The sequence below is a fragment of the Mastigoproctus giganteus genome, chromosome 6, assembly GCF_048544385.1.
Source record: "Mastigoproctus giganteus isolate SK-2022 chromosome 6, ASM4854438v1, whole genome shotgun sequence".
In the NCBI taxonomy this organism is placed as follows: Eukaryota; Metazoa; Arthropoda; class Arachnida; order Uropygi; family Thelyphonidae; genus Mastigoproctus; species Mastigoproctus giganteus.
Window position 1 is genome coordinate 111,933,806 of NC_143580.1, and position 20,015 is coordinate 111,953,820.

At 36.5% G+C, this 20,015-nt stretch overlaps 1 protein-coding gene across 4 annotated transcripts in view; it reads right to left on the reverse strand.

Annotated features, from left to right (window-relative positions):
• The window catches only part of LOC150084511 (lens epithelium-derived growth factor-like), a 316,821-nt gene that overhangs the window by 146,465 nt on the left and 150,341 nt on the right, over positions 1-20,015 (reverse strand). For all 4 annotated transcript variants that reach the window (XM_090375260.1, XM_090375258.1, XM_090375259.1 and 1 more), the window contains exon 9: positions 9,533-9,578. In XM_090375260.1, the coding sequence (XP_090231386.1) occupies positions 9,533-9,578 (46 nt within the window). The remainder of the gene's footprint in view (positions 1-9,532; positions 9,579-20,015) is intronic.

Sequence of the window (20,015 nt, forward strand, 5' to 3'; positions counted from 1 at the left end):
GGAAGTTAGGCAGATTACTAGAAATCTTTGGCAAAGGATGCAAAGAAAAACAGCAAAGAGTTCTTTACTTATGTAAACTCTAGAAGGAAGGGGATGAATCAGATTGGTCTACTTGATATCGATGGGTCAACTGTTGATGATCCTGTTCAGGTAGCTAACAAACTAAATGAATATTTTGCATCGACATTCACACATGAGGAGTTATTCAGGGAGGGGAATGCCAGAGGTGTTTTCAACTCTGGCAGTAAGCTAGATAATCTTGTAATAACTGAGAGTAAATTGAAGGAGAAATTGTTGAAGATAAACACAAGAAAGGCACCTACGGTGGATGGAATCTATCCAGTTATATTAAAGGAGGTGGCAAAGGAAGTAAGCAAACCCTTAGCCATAATTATGAGAGCGTCCCTGCACTCAGGCGAGGTACCGATGGACTGGATATGTGCAAATGTGAACCCAATCCACAAAGGAAGAAGTGGCGCCTCCGTAGCCAGGTGGGCAGGAGCAGCAGTGCATAGCATCTTGATTAGACCGGGGTTTGAGCCCATGACCACCAAATACAGAGGACACGAAAAAGGTCAGGGTATGACCACCGTATATCCCCGGAGCAATATGGCCTTAGTTGCTAATGCTCCGAAAAACCAAATAACAACAACAAAGGAGGATCAAAGGGAGACACAGGTAATTACAGACCTGTCAGTTTAACTTCTGTTCCAGGGACATTAATGGAGACACTGGTTAAAGAAACATTGCAGGATCATCAAAACAAGACCGCAGTTATAGCTCGGACACAGCATGGGTTTGTTAAGGGGAAGTCTTGTCTGACTAATTTCATTGGATACTACGACGTAGTCACAAAGGAACTGGATGCAAAGAATAACTTTGATATCATATATTTGGATCTTAGAAAAGCCTTTGATACTGTTGCACATGGAAGACTGCTGCACAAATTGGAGCAGTGTGGCATTGGAGGCAAATTGCTGCTATGGATAAAGGGATGGATGAGTGAGAGAAGACAGAGAATGGTAATCAATGGACACGGCTCTTCGTGGACTAATGTTATTAGTGGGGTCCCTCAGCGTTCAGTGTTGGGTCCATTGTTGTTTTCTGTATTTATAAATGATATAGATGAAGGTATATCAGGGTTAATGTTTGCAGAGGCAGGGTTGATATAGATGAAGGTAATCAGGGTTAATGATTGCAGAGGCAGGGTGGTTATTGATTAATGACAGTACACTGCTGCAACAGGATATAGAAAAGTTGAGCAGATGGGAAGAGAGGTGGAAAATGAAGTTTAACGTTGACAAATGCAAAGTATTACATATGGGAGGCAGTAATCCCAGGGTAACATATCAACTCTGTGGTACCACACTGACGGTGGTAGAGAATGAAAAGGACTTAGGGGTAATTGTGCAGGCAGATATGAAGTTTTCTGAGCAGTGCAGACGGTCTGCAAGAGTAGCTCATGGTGTCTTGTCAATGATATACAGGAATTTTTCTAGCAGGGATAAGGAGGTGATTATCCCCTGTATAAGGCAATGGTCAGGTCACACCTTGAGTACTGTATACAGGTCTGGAGGCCTATTTTAAGAAGGATGTAGAGCTGTTGGAACGAGTACAGAGAAGGGCAACAAGATTAGTGAATGGAACAAAGAGTTGCTCTTACGAAGAAAGGCTTAAGTTTTGCAAATTACAGTGTCTGGAGACTAGGCACCTGTGAGTTGATCTGATAGAGGTGTATAAAGATTTGAATGGTTTGAGCATGCTCAATGCGGAAGGGATTGTTCCTCTTGCTCAGAATAATCGCCTGAGAGAGTATAAATTCAAATTGAGGAAAGCCGGTTGTAGGAAAGATAAATAAATAAATAAATTTTCTGTTTATACTCAGGGACGAACAAATGGTCAGAGGAGTTAACAAGATCACTGGACAGTGCAGTGTCGAGTCAGTTTGGTGTGACATAAGCATTGGGAGATCAGAATTGAGAGTAGGAGTGTGCTCTAGGCCTAATGACTCTGATGACTATATTAACAAACTGTACAGGGAAATACAGTGGGCCAGTAAATCAGAGAGTCTTATAATGGGGGATTTTAATTTCCCAGATATTGACTGGAATTTCGGGGGCTGATCACTCACACACTAGCAAGGCTTTTGTGGATTTATTGGATGATTGTTTTCTACATCAGCATGTTCAGTAGGCAACTAGAGGGAGTAATACTCTTCATTTGATTATCAGTGGTGATTCTTCATTCATTAAGAATCTGCAGATAAATGAACCACTAGGTGGCAGTAATCACAGTGTGCTAAAGTGGGATTTACTCAAAGAGGTAACTACCATTAGGGGTAAAGGGAAGGGTTATTGCTTTCGTAAAGGCGACTACGATGGACTGAGACAGTATTTAAATTCTGTACAGTGGGACCAACTGATGATGTTACCAAAAGCAAATTCAAAATGGGAAGCATTCAAAGAACTTATCTTGGAAGCTACTAGGCTTTACATACCAACTAAGAAATATTGTTCAAGGTTTAGGCCAAAATGGATGTTAGATGAACTAATGAGACATATGGCAGAGAAGAAAAATGCATGGGATATATATACAAATTAACACGTGACACAGAAGCCTATGATAGATACAAGTTGATCTGTAACCAAGTTACAAAGGAGGTTAGGCAGGCGAAGGCAGATTACAAGAAATCTTTGGCAAGGGATGCAAAGAAAAACAGCAAAGAGTTCTTTACTTATGTAAACTCTAGAAGGAAGGGGATGAATCAGATTGGTCCACTTGATATTGATGGGTCAACTGTTGATGATCCTGCTCAGGTAGCTAAAAAACTAAATGAATATTTTGCATCAACATTTGCACATGAGGAGTTATTCAGCGAGGGGAATGCCAGAGGTGTATTCAACTCTGCAGTAAGCTAGAGAATCTTGTAATAACTGAGGGTAAAGTGGAGGAGAAATTGTTGAAGATAAATACAAGAAAGGCACCTGGGGTGAATGGGATCTATCCAGTTATATTAAAGGAGGCAGCAAAGGAAGTAAGCAAACCCTTAGCCATAATTATGAGAGCTTCCTTGGACTCAGGGGAGGTACCCACAGACTGGAGATGTGAAAATGTGACCCCAATTCACAAAGGAGGATCAAAGGCTGACACAAGTATTTATAGACCTGTGAGTTTAACTTCTGTTCCAGAAAAATTAATGGAGGCACTGGTTAAAGAAGCACTGCAGGATCATCTAGACAAGACTTCAGTTATACAGGTTTTGTTAAGGGGAAGTCTTGCCTGACCAAATTGATTGGATACTATGATGCAGTCACAAAAGAACTGGATGCAGGGAATAACTTTGATATTATATACTTGGATCTTAGACAGACTTTTGATACTGTTGCACATGGAAGACTGCTGCACAAACTGGAGCAGTTTGGCATTGGAGGCAAATTGCTGCTACGGATAAAGGGGTGGTCGAGGGGGAGAAGACAGAGAGTGGTAATCAATGGGCACTGCTCATCGTGGACTAATGTTATTAGTGGAGTCCCTCAGGGTTCAGTATTAGGTCCATTATTGTTTTCTGTATTTAGAAATGATATTGATGATGGTATATTAAGCTTAATGTCCAAGTTTGCAGACGATACAAAGGTAGGCAGGGTTGTCAAGGACACTACTAACTCTATGCTGCAGCAACAGGATCTGGAAAGGTTGAGCAGATGGGCTTAGAGGTGGCAAATGAAGTTTAATATTCACAAATATAAAGTACTACATATGGGAAACAGCAACCCCAGAGCAACGTATCAACTCTGTGGTACTACACTGACACTGGTAGAGAATGAAAGGGTCCTGGGGGTGGTTGTGCAGGCAGATATGAAGTTCTCTGAGCAATTCAGACAGGCTGCAAGAGTAACTCATGGTGTATTGTCAATGATATATAGGAATTTTTCTACAGGGATAAGGAGGTGATTATTCCCTTGTATAAGGCAATGGTCAGGCCACACCTAGAGTGCTGTATACAGGCCTGGAGGCCTCATTTCAAGAAGGATATAGAGCTGCTGGAACGAGTACAGAAAAGGGCAACAAGTTTAGTGAATGGAACAAAGGGGTGCTCTTACGAAGAAAGGCTTAAGTTTTGCAAATTACAGTGTCTGGAGACTAGGCACCAGTGAGGTGATCTGACAGAGGTGTATAAAGCCTTGAATGGTTTGAGCATGCTCAATGCTGATGGGATTCTTCCTCTTGCTCAGAATAATCACCTGTGAGGGCATAAACTCAAATTGAGGAAAGACAGATGTAGGATAGACGTGCGGAAATTTGCCTTTAGCCTGCGGACGGTTGGTTGGTGGAACAGACTTCCATCCCTTGTCGTGGAAGTTGATAGCCTAAATAAGTTTAAGGCCCAGCTGGACAGGTATTTTGAACGAATAAATAAAAGAAATAAATATTTCTTTTATTTATTTTTTTTTTTGGCTGATGCTGCATAAGCTTGCTTTCTTGCATCAAATGCCTTTACTAATGCTAATGCTAGGATAGACAGAATACAAGGAACAGCACCGTATTCAGCAGTCACGGGCTTGAACCCAAGTCACTCAAGGCACGTATACTTATACACCCGCTTGCCTGACCACTAGGCGACAGATGTACGGAAGTTTGCCATTAGCCAGCGGGTGGTTGATTGTTGGAACAAACTTCTATCTGTCATTGTAGAAGTTGATAGCTTAAATAGATTCAAGGCAGAACTTGACAAACATTTGGAGTGAGTGGATGAATAAAATAAGGGTGTTTTTTGTTTTTTTTTGGCTGATGCTATATAAGCTTGCTTTCTTGTATCACGTGCCTTTTCTAATGCTAAGTCCTTTTATCGCGAATTATTTTTAATTGCCCTTAGAAGTTACATTTAAAATACTTTCTGTTGAGGAAGAAAATTTACATACAGCGAACTGATTAGGAGAGAATTAACTCGGTATGCACTGTTCGCATTTCTGGCCTTCAGGCAATTAGTGCTGCTGTGCAAATTAAGAGAGCTAAAGGGATTACCATTCTACAACTTAGTGGTACCTGGTAAAACCTATCCGACCACCTGTCCCACATACGGAGAAGTCAAGCTGGTCAAGAGTGAGCAGATCAAAGTGTATTCCCAATGGGCTCTGTCTGGTCCACCTTCTATTGCAGTGGTGTCCGAAGTTTTCCAAACAGGGCCATATTCAAAAAAATTCAAAGTTAGGTTTCTTTAGTCTGTTACATTTTCCATATCCTGTTTCATGTAAAAGTAAAATTGAAAATATTCGAAAATTTTATTAAATACAATACACGATTACATTTACTGAACAAAACATTTAATGAGTAATTTTTTTTTATAATTAACAAAATTTAAAATGTCGTTTTAATTCACTTTCCGGGCAGGCTGTAGGTTGGACACCGCTGTGATTCAACTGTAAGCGTCCCATTCGAGAATTAGGAGCAAGGGATTTTCTTTTACCTCGACAAATAATCATCTGTTGTTTCGCATCCACATATTTCCATAAATTTTCCCTATCTCTGTTTACATAGTCAAAGTACCTGAATATCTGAATAACACTGACATTTTGGATGGTTTCAAAAAAAAAAAAAAAAAAAAAAAATTCGAATTTAAAAATTAGTGACAATACCGATGACGAGAGAAGGAAAACAAGAAAAATAATGTATTGGCGTTTGGTGAGAATTAAGTTAGAAAACTGTCAATTAGACTTTAGTAAAATGAAAGAGATACAATTCGTGGATTTCGGGAATACCTAATTGAAAAGATGGTTTTGGAAGAATTGAAGCATTTGATGAACGCTCTGAGGACGATACCAATTTCATCAAGTGAATGTGAATTTTCACAAATTAATCAGATCACCAGTCCAGCCAGAGCTTCGTTGATGATGAAAACAGTTTCTTCACTACTGTTTCTTAAAATTGTAGGCCCACTGCTGACCTGCTTCGATCCAACAAAATATGTCAATTCGTGGCTGCTTCGGAAACATCATTCAGCAAAAGACAAAGAGGAAGAAAAGATGTCGGCATAGGGTGCGAGATAAGAACTTAATAAAAATTTGGAATATTCTACAAAAACTTTATTATGAAATTGTTTTTCCTTATATTATTTATTGTTTTTAGGGTCCACAGTCTAACAAAAGACCCTTATAATGTCACTCGGTTATCTGTCTGTCTGTCCATCCGTCTGTCACAGCATTGTATCTCTGGAACCACTCAACCTATTGACTTGAAATTTTGCATGGATTTGTACATCATGTGGGCCAATGTAATGCCATATTGATCATTGTTGACAAAAATTTGTCTGAGAAATGGGGGGATAGTAAAATATAGAGGGGGAAAAATGCTGTCAACAACCTATAGCTTATTATAAACCATTGGAAAGAGCTCAGCAAGTAGGTTCAAAATATAATTTTAAAATATTTTTTAAATTAAAAATGGCGGCACCAGACAGGAAAATGTAATTTGTGTTCCCCCTCCATTTTTGTCACTAACGTAGCTAAACATTTGAAAATCACATTTGCTATGCATTGTCTGCGTGGGTAGCACAGTAGTATCATCACCATCCTCCCCACTTTAGTAGTAATGTTTTTGGAATAAGAACAACAAATTTAGTATATCAACACAGTTTATTAAGCATAAATTTATCATTCAAGTATATATAAAAAAATAAGTAAATAAATCAGTCAACTACTGAGTGCTGGATGAAGGGTCCGAAGTCACAAATGGTCATTAGTTTAGTATCTCAAATAGAGAGCTTTATTAACTGAAAAAAAGTTTATAGTACCACCTCGGTAACTTTTTTAACTGAAAAAAAGTTTTCAAACCCAGTCCTTTTCCTGGGTTTGAATCCCGTCAATGACGCAAGGAACTTTAATGGGTTTTTTTCACCCTGTGGCTGAGTTAGTCGGTCTCAGGCACAGATAGCAAGATTTTCTCCCCCAGAAACTGGGGTTTTTTGTCCAGAAAAACAGGCAAATCGACCTGAGAACACACAATTTACAGACATAAAAAGTAAGAAATAGACGTTTTCATTAGTTCCTCAGTTTTAGGCCAAGCCTGGGCTATAAACTTTTTTTCAGTTACCATAAAGAGAGCTTTATGGTAACTGAAATATATTTGAGATACTAAACTAACGACCATTCGTGACTACAGACCCTTCATCCTGAGTGCCCGACACTGAGTAGTTGACCGATTTATTTACTTATTTTTTTATATACTTGAATAATAAATTTATGCTTAATAAACTGTGTTAATATACTAAGTTTGTTGTTCTTATTCCAAAAACATTACTACTAAAGTAACAATATCAGGGGGAAAAAAAAATGTGAAGAGTACTTTTCATATCCTTTTAATTTTCAATTTTTCCTGATAGCAAAAAATGAGTACCGGCACCTATTTTTTTTTTTTTACAAAGAAAGCACTGTATGCACCTATTCTCATTCTTAGTTACTCTAACACAGCCCATGTATTTGCATGTTTCACAAGAGTCCCCTCCCCCACTAGACCTTTAAATCCCTAACACTTGCCTTTACAGGCTGCTGCATGTTTCAACAGAAGCATCTCAAGAATCACTTGCACCTCTACCTATTTGTTAACTTATTAGTCTGTTTATGCATGCACCTATTCTTAGTTACTCTAACACAGCCCATGTATTTGCATGTTCCACAAGAGTCCCCTCCCCCACTAGACCTTTAAATCACTTTCCTTTCCAGGCTTCTTGTGATTCTTGAGATGCTTCTTTTCAATAGAAGCATCTCAAGAATCACTTGCACCTCTACCTATGGTTTGTTGTTAACTTATTAGTCTGTTTATCCCCCCCCCACAAGCAAGCAGTTTTCTAACCCACTAACATTGCCTTGATAGCATCATTAATATTATTGCACCACTTCCTAAGTGTGGCCTATCCCTGCAAAGATAGTCTCTCTTCTGAGAAAATTCTACCCTATGATACCCGCACAGTTTCTCAGGAGCCAAATTGACTGATAAAGGCCCTCATTATGTACTCCCTCCTATCATGGCTGGTCAGAATTGCAGGAACTTTCAAATTTAATCTTAACTGGTGATTTTTTCTGGACATTGCAGTGTACACTTGTCGAGTAAGCCCTCAGATCTCCTACTCATTGGTGCCAATATGTACAATATCACCTTCTGTGCTCTTAAAAAATGATATCTACAATGTCTTCAACTTTGCCCCCTGACAGTGATACCTCAGTCCTATTCCATGTGGCTGAAATGAAACCAAGGACTCTTCACACATTTAGTTTTACTGGTTGCTTGAGGCAATAAGCAGTGTCAAGTACGCTTCTGTTGCCTGTGCAAGTGTGGCCATTAGCCTGAGTATCTCCTCTGCTAAAGGCTAAAGGAATATATAGATATATTCCTACGTGTTTATAACACAGTTGTCTAGTTTTATCTTAGTAAAACAGTTTTCTATGGTGGGAAACCCCAAATTATGTGAATTCTCACTTACATGAGGGTACTAAGAACCTAACATTTTGCATACTTTGAAACACACTGTACAAAAATATTGTCTGAAATCAAGGCAAATTTTTTTCCATACAAACTTTCTTGTATGAATACTTGTGAATGTTAACTTCATTTTTAATTCTTTCTCTAATCATCAGTTAACAATACTGTTTATTTAATGTAAACATTTGAAATTGTCAATTCTTATTATAAACACATGTCTGCAGTGAAGCACGTTTACAAACCATTTTGATTTCTTTTTGGTTTCCTTACAGTTTGTGCAGATTAAAATGTCAATGTAAACTTTTAAAAGGAAGAACAGAAATAATTGGATTAAAAAGTAGACAGTGATTCTTAACACTTTTTGCTGCCAATTAAATGTGAAAGAACTCATTCAATGTGCCATAATTTTCGGAATGCTGAAAAAAAAAAAAAAAAAAAAAAAAATATATCAACGTTGACATTTCCTGGCATTCCAAAATTCCATACATAGTGGTTGAAAATTGAAAGTTTGGAATTCACTGCAAAAAAAGTAAACACTTACTTTTGTTGCTAAACTATCAATCAAAAAAAATTTTAATTTTATAAAAAGTTTATTCATGTGCTTAAACTAACATCAGCACAAGCAAAAAAACAAATAGAACTGTGTGTCAAGTCTATAAACAAATGTCAAGAATTACGGTAAATAAATTCAGTGTGTCAATACTGAGTAGTAGTTAACTTCATGTATTTACATTTATGCCACTCACTGGGTGACTGCCCAAGAATGATTACTTATATGCATTATGGCACACCACTTGAGTGTCATTTTATGCATATATGCAATGAGGAGAGGAAATTTGTTAATGCAGATTTTACTAGAGTACATCTCTATGTGAGATGTACTCTAGTAAAAAGGTTGAGACTGAGAATAAAGGAGACAGACTAATATGGCAAATATATGATTAGGCACAAATGTTAAAACAGAAGTAAACATATATGCCAGAATATGGTATTTCAATAACAAATTGTAATCTTAATTAAAGTAACAATAACCAAGATTCTTAAAATTGCTAATACTTACTTTTTTTGACTGATCTTCTAAATTTGTCACAGTTGGCTCTGATTCACTGAAAATGGCAAGTTACAAATTCAATTATAAATGAATGAGAAGAAATTCATTGGAGATAAAATTTAAACAATATAAAAATGACAATATGCGCACAAATGCAACTCACATTTTGTATAAAAACATGTGAGTGGACTGAAACGTATGCACGCATACATTTCAATCAATTTCAATCAATAACTGAAGTGATAGATCTGATAAGCTCGATATTTAAATACATTAAGCCAATTTTCCGTTTAATAAAGAAAAATGAAATGGCAACAAGTGGAGCTTATGAAAATTTAAGGAGTTTAATAATGAATAAATGGGTGGATATAAAGAGTGTAAATCCCTAGTGTGTCTGTGTGGGCTGTACCAACTGAAAAAATTGACTATGCCAGTGAAGCTATCAATTAAACCAAGAGATGGGGTGGGGGGGGTGACTGAGTTTAATTTTCATGAATGATAATGTCTTACTTCACAAAATCACTCCATGTACCCTGTTCTGTGAAGTAAAGCATTATCATCCATGAAAATTAAACTTTCTGCAACTGGTGTGGCATGTGAATAGAGTACTGGTCTTAGGATCTCATCTTTATAACTCCTGCCTAAAAGTTTGGAATTGTAGAGCATAACAATCATTTTCATTATTTTATTTATTTTTTTTAAATTAGCTATGACAATGTAAGGTTTAATATAAAAAACAACACACTATAAAGTATTTTAAGATTTTTTATTAAACACTGAAAAATTCAGAGCAAAAAAGTTTAGACGCACAAGTATACTGATTTTTCATCAAAATATCCTTCATGAGATTTTATCACTGCCATACACAGATGTGGCATTCTGGTGATTAATTTTATAATAGTGTGTTGGCTGACGTTATTCCAAGTGATCTACAAGGGTTTCCCATAGATTTTGTGAAGATGAGCAGCTTTCACAGACTCAGCTGTCTAGATGATCTCATAAAAGCTTGATTAGGTTTCTAAAGGCACAATCTAAAGCCAGGCGATTGAGGTGGTCACATCACAATCTGCAATAGTCCTTCCTGTTGTTCAGTTGCTATAAAGTCCCTGCACAGCTTCAAACTGTGCTTTGGGTCATTGTCTTGTAATATAAAATTTCTTCCACAAAGTTGAAGTCCAGAGGCTATTGCATTATGTTCAAGAATGTTTATATAACCTTCTTTTCTTAAAATTCCTTCACTTCTGATGAAGTTACCCATCCAGAAAAAAACAACAGCAAACCCCAGATCATGATGGAACAACCACTGTACTTGAATGTAGGCACTAAGCAATGTGGCATCATTTTTATATAAGTTGATCATCTCACACAAACTAAGCTTGGATCCAAAATTTTCAAATTTGGATTCATCTGTCCACGGTAAATTTTCCTTCAGTTGATAGCCTCACATAAACTCTACGTTTGGATCCAAAATTTTCAAATTTGGATTCATCTGTCCACAGTACATTTTTCCACTCTTCAATTGTCCAATGTTTGATGGTGCTTAGTCCAAGCCAACCATTTCTTTCGATTTTCTGGTTTTAATAAGGGTTTTTGGACCACTACACAACCATGAAAGTCCTGCTTGTTTAAGACAAAAGTTTTACAATGGATGTAGAATGGGACTTCCCTCTGTTTCTACTGAACTGAACTCTGATTTCACATGCAGTTGAATGTCAATAGAAATTAGTCTTATGGCCTTATCTTGTGCTTCTGTTGGCCACAATCATGGTTTGTCCTTTAAACTTCAAGTCTCCTTGGATCGTCGTAGGGTAGTTTGTACTTCTGTAAATGAAACACCTAGTTTTTTTGCCAATACTTCTTATGAAATGACTTTATTTATACAGAATTATAAGAGCATTTCTTTTCCAACACTTGGTTCTTTATTTCTTGCCATGTTTATCATGAAACACTAAACTTACACCAAACACTATATAAATGACAAGTGTTCAATTTTATAAGTTACAGCTCTTACTCCTGAATTTATATTATTGCAAAAAAATTCCAGAATCACAATCAATCTTCTATAATATTGAAACAATACTCCTGCTTTCTAGAATATTCATGAATAATCTAAAATGTTCTACTGTGTTCAGTAATCTTCTACACCTTTCTGGAATATTCTAGAAATTTCTCAAATATTATTTCGGTTTTATTATTTTAATATATAACATAAAATGATTTAATAAAAATAGGTAAACAAGTTGGTCTTATTTTAATAAAACTTTGAAAATTAAGAAAAATGAAACACGATTCCAAAATTTTAGGCAGGAATATACCTTTAAACTGACAGAATCATTTCTATAATAAATGTTAATAAATTAAATGTTAAGCAGAGAACCTTGTTTGACTCCTCCCTGAATTTAAAATAAAATAAGTTCAGTTCCCCAAGGATCAGTTCTTTTTTCCACTCCAACATTTAAGGAATTAAATGCCAATCTCCAGAGGTAATTCGCCGATACACCAAAGGAAACTTTAACTGCAATCCTTCCAAAATTTAGCCGTGTCTTATTTTTAGCAAAAAGGAGTCTACTACTTCTATTATCTTTTTTAATGACACCCATTTCTAGACAACAGCACATATCTCTATTAGGGATTACTGATTTCTAATCTCTCTTGGCATAAGAACACTACAAATACTGATTCCTCTGCTTTTTCACTCACAGCATTTACCAGTATGGTACTCTGTATTTTGAAATCCAAAAGTCAAAGGTTAAAAAAAATTTTTTTTAATCCAATTAAAAAAAAAAAACTAGAATGATAGAGCAACAATAGTGATAGTACTCTATTGTTGCTCTGTCCACTGTCTATCTGAACACAGTAGAATGACAATATTTTTTTTTAATGAAATTTTAAAGGTCATTATGCTTATTTGATAAATGATATATATATATTTTTTTTAATTTACCAGTAACTACATTCATCAATAAACACAAAAATTATTGAATTTTATCTGCTGCCCTGCTCATTCTCTCACCCTCTACAGCCTTTCCTCTATGACTTCCAGTAGTGCAGTAAAAAAAATTTCCATCATAAATTGGTTCACATTACATATATTTTAGTTTTTCATTACATTTTTTTTGTTCACATTACATGTATTTCATGAAACATTTTGTTTCATGAAAATTTTTTGAAACCCACTGCTTATCTGTAAGAGCAATGTGATATGTCTAATTTTTACCATCAGCATAAAATGGGGACTTTCAACTTCTTTTCCTCCATACAGCATATCACACTGATGAGCTATATAAAAAATTTAAAAACTATTACATGACTATTTAATTAATTTTGACTAGAATTAATTTTTTTATTATTAAAATTAATTTTTTATTATCAAAATTAATTAATTACTAAAATTAATTTTCATATACAAAAGTGAGCTATGCTCTCCTGTGACTGATACTGCATCACCAAGGCAACAAATTTTGACCAAAGCCCAAAAGTACCAACTAATAAAAAAAAAATAATAATAATAATAAATAAACAATATTAAGAAGAAACAAACAGACAGATATTAAAAGTAAAAAAACAAAAAAATACAAATTCAGTTTTTTTGTTTTTTTCGTGATGAATGATTAAAAATTATTTTTTTAATGCTTTCTGGTGATGACCAGAAAACACGAGAGAAATTTTATGACAAATAACATCCCTATTTAAATAAGCCGCCTCCGTAGCCAGGTGGGAAGGAGCAGCACTGCGTAGCACACGCTTCTTGATTAGACTGGGGTTCGAGCCTGTCACCACCAAATACGGAGGATGCGGAAAGGTCAGGGAATGACCACCACATATCCCGGAGCAATATGGCCTTAGTTGCTAATGCTCCTAGAAACCAAATAACAAACAAACAAACCTATTTAAATAGGGTGCAACCTTGATATACCACACCTCGTTATACTGTTGTTGTTATTTGGTTTTTAGGAGCATTAGCAACTAAGGCCATATTGCTCCGGGATATGCGGTGGTCATTCCCTGAATTACCTTTCCGCATCCTCCGTATTTGGTGGTGACGGGCTCGAACCCCGGTCTAATCAAGAAGCGTGTGCTACGCACTGCTGCTCCTTCCCACCTGGCTACGGAGGCGCCTCCTCGTTATACTACAGTTTTAGATATAATGCCAGTGTGATCATCATCATCATTCCACTATTCCAGGGATCAATGTATGAAGTCTCACCACCATGCCCTGTCTGTGTACTTCTCTCCGTCGTTGATTTCACTCCAGTTTCCTGCCCTCTTAATAACATCAGTCTTTATCATGTCCTGCCACCTCATTCTTGGTCTCCCCTTGGTCTTTTGTCCTTTAATTGTAAATCAAACATTCTTCTTGGCAAACACCTCTCATTTATCCTCTTGACATGTCCAAACCATTTCAAATGGGACCTTTCAATCCTATTCTGGAGTTTTTCAACCTGAATTCTCTCCCTAATCACATCATTCCTGATTTTGTTGTGTCTTGTCTTTCCGGCTATGCTCCTCACAAATCTCATTTCTGCCTCCTGCATTCTGCTTTCATCCTTTTTCCTCATAGTCCCAGTTTCAGATGCATACATCACAACTGGTACATAATAGGTCTGATATATAGCCTTCTTACACTTCAGTGGCATGTTCCTGTTCCAGATGAGATCTCTTGTCTGCCTCTAGAAATTCCCACCCACTTGTATCCTTCTACTTAATGGTGCTTCCTAGATACTTCACGTGTTAACCATTTTGAACTCTTTCCCTACCATTGTAATGTACCCGTCAGGCTCACCACTTCTCTTTAGAACCATTACTTCGTTCACTCTTCTGACTGAACACTTGTACAAATTCATTGGCCATACTAGCCCACATATCAACTTGCCATTGCACTAGTTTCCTGCTCTCTCTCCCTATATGCAGAGGTCATCTGCAAAGAGCATGACTTCTATCTGGTGTCCAAGGTGTTCCGCCACTCTACATAGCACATCATTCATGATAGCTATGAACACTAGTGGTGACAAGACGCCTCCTTGCCTCAAACCTGAGGTTATTTCGAAGCTCTCCGTCAACCCCATCACTTTTCTTACTTTGCTCACTGTGTTTGTGTACATATTCTCAATTCTCTCCACAGAAATCGACTGAAGAGCACAAAAGGTGATATTGTTGTACATGTTGGCACCAATGATATTAAGAGTAGGGAAATGGTGGAATTACTTAACTAGTACAGGTCAATGTTGAAAAAAAGTTGCGAGTTAGGGTTGAATTTCAAAGTGCCTGCAATTCTGCCCAGACACAATAAGATGGAATATATGATGAGAGCCTTGTCAATAAATTCAGCCTTGGAGAGATTATGCTAGACTCATGGGGTAGAATTTTTCTCAGCCTGGTCTGTGCTTCTTAACAGGAGAGACTGCTTCTACAAGGATAGATGTTCCTCTATCGCAAAGGATAGAGGAACATCTATCCTCTATATCAAAACCTCCCATACTTTCTCTGTCTCTTCACAGCATTAAACGCTTTATTTATGTCCAAAAATGCCATCCATAATTCTTTATTGCATTCAAAACATTTTTCCATCAGTTGCCTGAAGCAGAAAATGAGATCAACCGTTAATCTACCAGGCCTAAAGCCATACTGTTCCTTGGCTATCCTATTTTCAATCATTTCTCTTATCTTCCACTCTAACACTCTCTCGTACAACTTACTCACATGTGATGTCAGTGTGATGCCTCTATAATTTGAACACTTCTTCCAGTTCCCATTCTTGAAAAAAGGGACGATCAAACCTTCTTTCCTGTCCTTCGGCACCTGTCTCTCATTCCAGATCTTGCGGAACATTTTGTATGTCCACGCTATCCCTGCCTTGCCTGTAACCTTCAGCATCTCTCCATTTATCTCATCTATACCAGCAGACTTACCTGTCTTGATGTATTTCAATGCCTTCGCTACACCATTCCCCATCAAGTCTGTCTATTCTCTCTCTCTGTATCTTTTCTTTCATCCCCTCTTTTATGATCAACTTGCCTTTGTCCCTTTTGCTGGTTCTCCTGCACATTCAACAGATTTTCAAAATACTTCTTTGAAATTTCACTCCAAATTTCACTTCTTTGAAATTTCACTTTTATCTCTTCATTCTTGGTTATTAGTTTTCTCTCATCCATCAATTATTTGCTCTGCTCACCATCTCTTCTCCTTTCCTCACCATACAGTACAGCTCCTTTTTATTGTAGTCGATATCTTTTCGTAGAGTTTCACCCCATTTTCCAACACAGTCTTCTCTCCTCATTAACTATATGCTCTTGGCCTCTCTCTTTATGGTTTCATCTCTCTCTTTATTCTCATCATTTCTGTTCTGGAAATAGGTCCTGAATGCATTATTCCTGTTTTTCACAGCCTCTCTCATCCTACCACGGGGTTTCTTTCCATCTTCTTCTATTGCTTGTCCTTCTGCATACCTGCTCTGTCAGTCCTACTATGCAGTCTTTGAATGCTTTCTATTCTGATTCCAAGCTATTCACCACCGTCTTAGGATGACAGTGTGATCATGTCCCCAAATAGAAATATAAAAAATAATGCACTAGTGTAAATATGGAACATTGAACTAGTACACTACACTCTCCCAATTAGACAATTAAATTTTTATAAATAATGAGACATCCCAGTAATTACTGGGAATGTTCAGTTTTTGCTTATTTCACCTTTCCAATTTATATATAAATTAGAAAGGTGAAAGTTATGTTATGTCTACATATATATATATATATATATGAGTTAAGTTAATAATGGTTAGAGTTTTTTTAAAAATAAAATATGATATACTAGCTTATCAGGTAAACCATAAACCATGGTGAGTACCCAACGTGACCTGGAAAAAATCAATCTATGCCATGACATAGGCCTGTAGCTTATGTCATGGCATAGATTGATTTTTTCCAGGTCACGTTGGGTACTCACCATGGTTTATGGTTTACCTGATAAGCTAGTATATCATATTTTATTTTTAAAAAAACTCTAACCATTATTAACTTAACTCATATTCATACAGACCGATGTAATGTTTAATCGTCCTAGATGGCATTAATTGGTTATGTTACTACTTAATATTTATTATAATACTTATATTTATTATAACATTTAATATTTGCTTTTTTATACTTGGATATATATATATATATATATAAGAAAGGTGAAAGTTATGTTATGTCAATATATATATATATATATATATATATATATATACACACAGTAACACCCCGAAGTTACGCGATAGGTGGGTCCGACGAAAATCGCGTAAGTCGAATTCGCGTAAGTCGGGGTACAACTTTGCATATAAATACATATAAATTTTGCTTAATTGGGACCAAGGACTAACAAAAACACTAGTTTAGAAGAAAAATATTAATAAAATTGATATACATATTAATACAAAATTTGTATTAAAAAAACAAATGACTTACGTTAAAAAGTTATTTCGATGTTGATGGCTTCATAAAATCTAACAAATTCGTCTGACGACACAGCGCGTTCCTTTTTTTCACGCAGAATTTCTTCGTAGCAAGCTAATAATTTTTTTATTCCTTGCTTTGTAGCTATAACGCGTTCTTCGTTGGAGTCTATGTTTTCTAAAATTTTTAAGCCCTTTACAATTGAGATCTTTTCAATTTTCAACCTGTCAAGTTTGGAATTGTCATGTCCTTTTCGCCGTTGCTTCATTTAGGCCTGTAGCACGTGCAATATCACATGGTCTTTCATTTCGCTCAAAGCGTTTCACAATTTCATATTTTTTCTCTATCGACAGAGGCGGACTGGCCATAAGCCTTACCGGGGAAACCCCGGTGGGCCAGTGTGATTTTGGCCATAAACCATAGTGTGAGGCCACTATAAATTTTCCCGGGTAAGAATTTTTGATCCAGTCCGCCTCTGTTTATCGATAATTGCTTTTCTTTTTCTCTCTGAATCTGCAGTGTCTTCACCAGGACGCTTCCTTTTCACACCTTTTAATTTTACTAATTTTTAGGGAATAAAGCACAATTACAAAACGAGGAGCACGCTTGATATGCATAAACAAAGCTGCGCGCATGTAGCAACTGAATAAACAACACCATAAAGGCAGAGATACACTACAGTATTAACACCTCACATTTCTAGGGGTTACTACCATAAAACAATAAAAATCCAGTTGCGTTTCTGCTAGTGAAATCTGTTATAAACTGGTAGTAAACTCGATCTAATTGCATTTGCGATTATACCGATAGCTGGAATTGTGTTGGTTTCTACGTTATTATGGTGAAGTGTGTTTCCCCTTCACTGATATAAAAAACATAAAAGCAGCAAAGTTGAATTTTGTTCATCTTTCGCTCTCAATCTCCGCCGTCACACCGGATATCGATAACATATGAAAAACGACCTTGAAGATAGTGGGCGGCAGCGTTGCCAAACGAAAAAATCAAGAACCGCGTAACTCAGAGTTCGCGTAAGTCGGGGTATTACTGTATATAAATAAAGAAATTAGAATAAAAATAAAAAATGTATTTTAATTTTTATTCTAATTTCTTTTTATATTTCAAGCATCGTGTAGAGGAATATGCTTTTTGCTGCCTCTGATGTTTGCTTTATCTTTTTATTTTATTATTTTTATTATCAAAGATTCCGTTTTCAACTATTTCAATATATAAATTGTATTTAAAAGAGTTTGATGAAGAATATTAACATATAGTAATATGGAATTTGGACTAGGGCCATTGCATATATTACCAGAAGGAACCCAATGGCCATAATGGATATATAGGTTAGACCAGAGGTTCCCATACTTTCTCGGTTCATGGCACCCTTAGTGTCTCGGTAATTCCCTAGGCCAAAAGAAATACCTAATGGTTCCATTTATTATATAGTTAGGTCCAAACAACTTAAGTATTTATGTCCTAACAACTTAGTAGCCAAAAAAAAAAAAAAAATAATATTTTTATTTCATTATTAAATAATCATAATTATTTATTAATGGGATGTGTGTTCCTGTAGGGCACAGCACAAATTTCCAAGGCTTGTAATCAGATTGGACACCGTCACCCTCATTTTCTGTTTCACATTGATTTTCGTGTGGTACTTGCTTTTTATCAGAGCAACTGCCAAAAACCCAGCTTTTCAATGATATGACATCGCAAATGGAATTAAGATTTGCTGAGCTTTAGCACTTAGCGGCAAATATTTATCTTCTGTTGATATTCAAAACTGAGTTAGTTTCATGCTGCCAAATTTCGTTTTTAAAGTCTTGTCACAAGAGAGCTCAATAAGATTTTCTTTTTCTACAGAGGTAAATTCAGATGGGGCCTTAGCCTTGAATTCATGCAAATTTTTCCATATCTTCTGGAAAGCGTTTTTCAAACCAGTCACTGAGCTGTATTAGGTGTTCCTCAAAAACAGATTTAAATTCTTGTGTCAAATATACATCATTGGATGGAACAAACTACTGCAAAATGCGGAAAGTCTTTGTAACTATCTTCATTTAATTTTCTCCATAGTAGTAACTTTTTTCTGAGAGCTGAAACATTCTTTGCGAATTTCAGAATGTGCATGTTGCTTCTCTGCAGCGAGAGATTCAATGCATTCAGGGTTTCAAAGAGATCACATAGGTATGATAATTTTTACAAAAAATCAGTTCCCAAGAATTTTTTGGCACACTCACGTTCTTCTTCTTTGAGATAAGAGTTCCTGTCGTAATTCGAACACACGGGACAGTACATTGCCACAGGAGAGCCATTGCAAGCTACAGCAGTATAACAAAGATATGTGCTCAGATCGCATGTTCACACACAGTTTTTAAAAAATCTTGCCTCTGTGCCCGAGTTTATATTAGGTTCACCACTTTCAATGACTAGGTTCAGTGGAGAACGCAGTTGCTTTGATGCAAGGGCTTCCCTATGGATTATGCAGTGAGTCCACAGTGCATCAATAGCTTTGTTTCGTATGAGTGCCTGCAACCCTCCACAACAGCCAGACATAGAGCGACCACCATCAGTACAGACGCCACCACACCCAGTTGTCTAAATTGTTTTCACACATAAAAGTGTCAACGATCTCAAACCAGTCTTTTGCCTTTATAACTGCAGTGATACTTTTACAAAAGAGGTCTTCCACAATTTTGTCACCATCTATGAACCATGTGTAGCAAATCAAATGATCATCCTTGTTACTGTCCATGCTTCATCTAGCTGTAACCCAAATTCCTACCCTTTCATTTTTTCAATTAGCTGATCATTGAGGTCTTCAACCATGTGTTGGATTCAACGACTGATAGTATTGTTGGATAATGGTACCTTTGAAAGCAGTCTTCCTGCAGATCCCCCAACCATAATGTTGACCAAATCCACTGCAGCCGACAAAATCAGTTCTTCTGCGATGGTGTGAGGTTTTTTTTACATTTTGCGACCTTTATACAAGGGGTAACAAAAAGTTATCCTGACCTAGATAAAACATTAGTAAGAAGATGCCGTTTTTAATATAA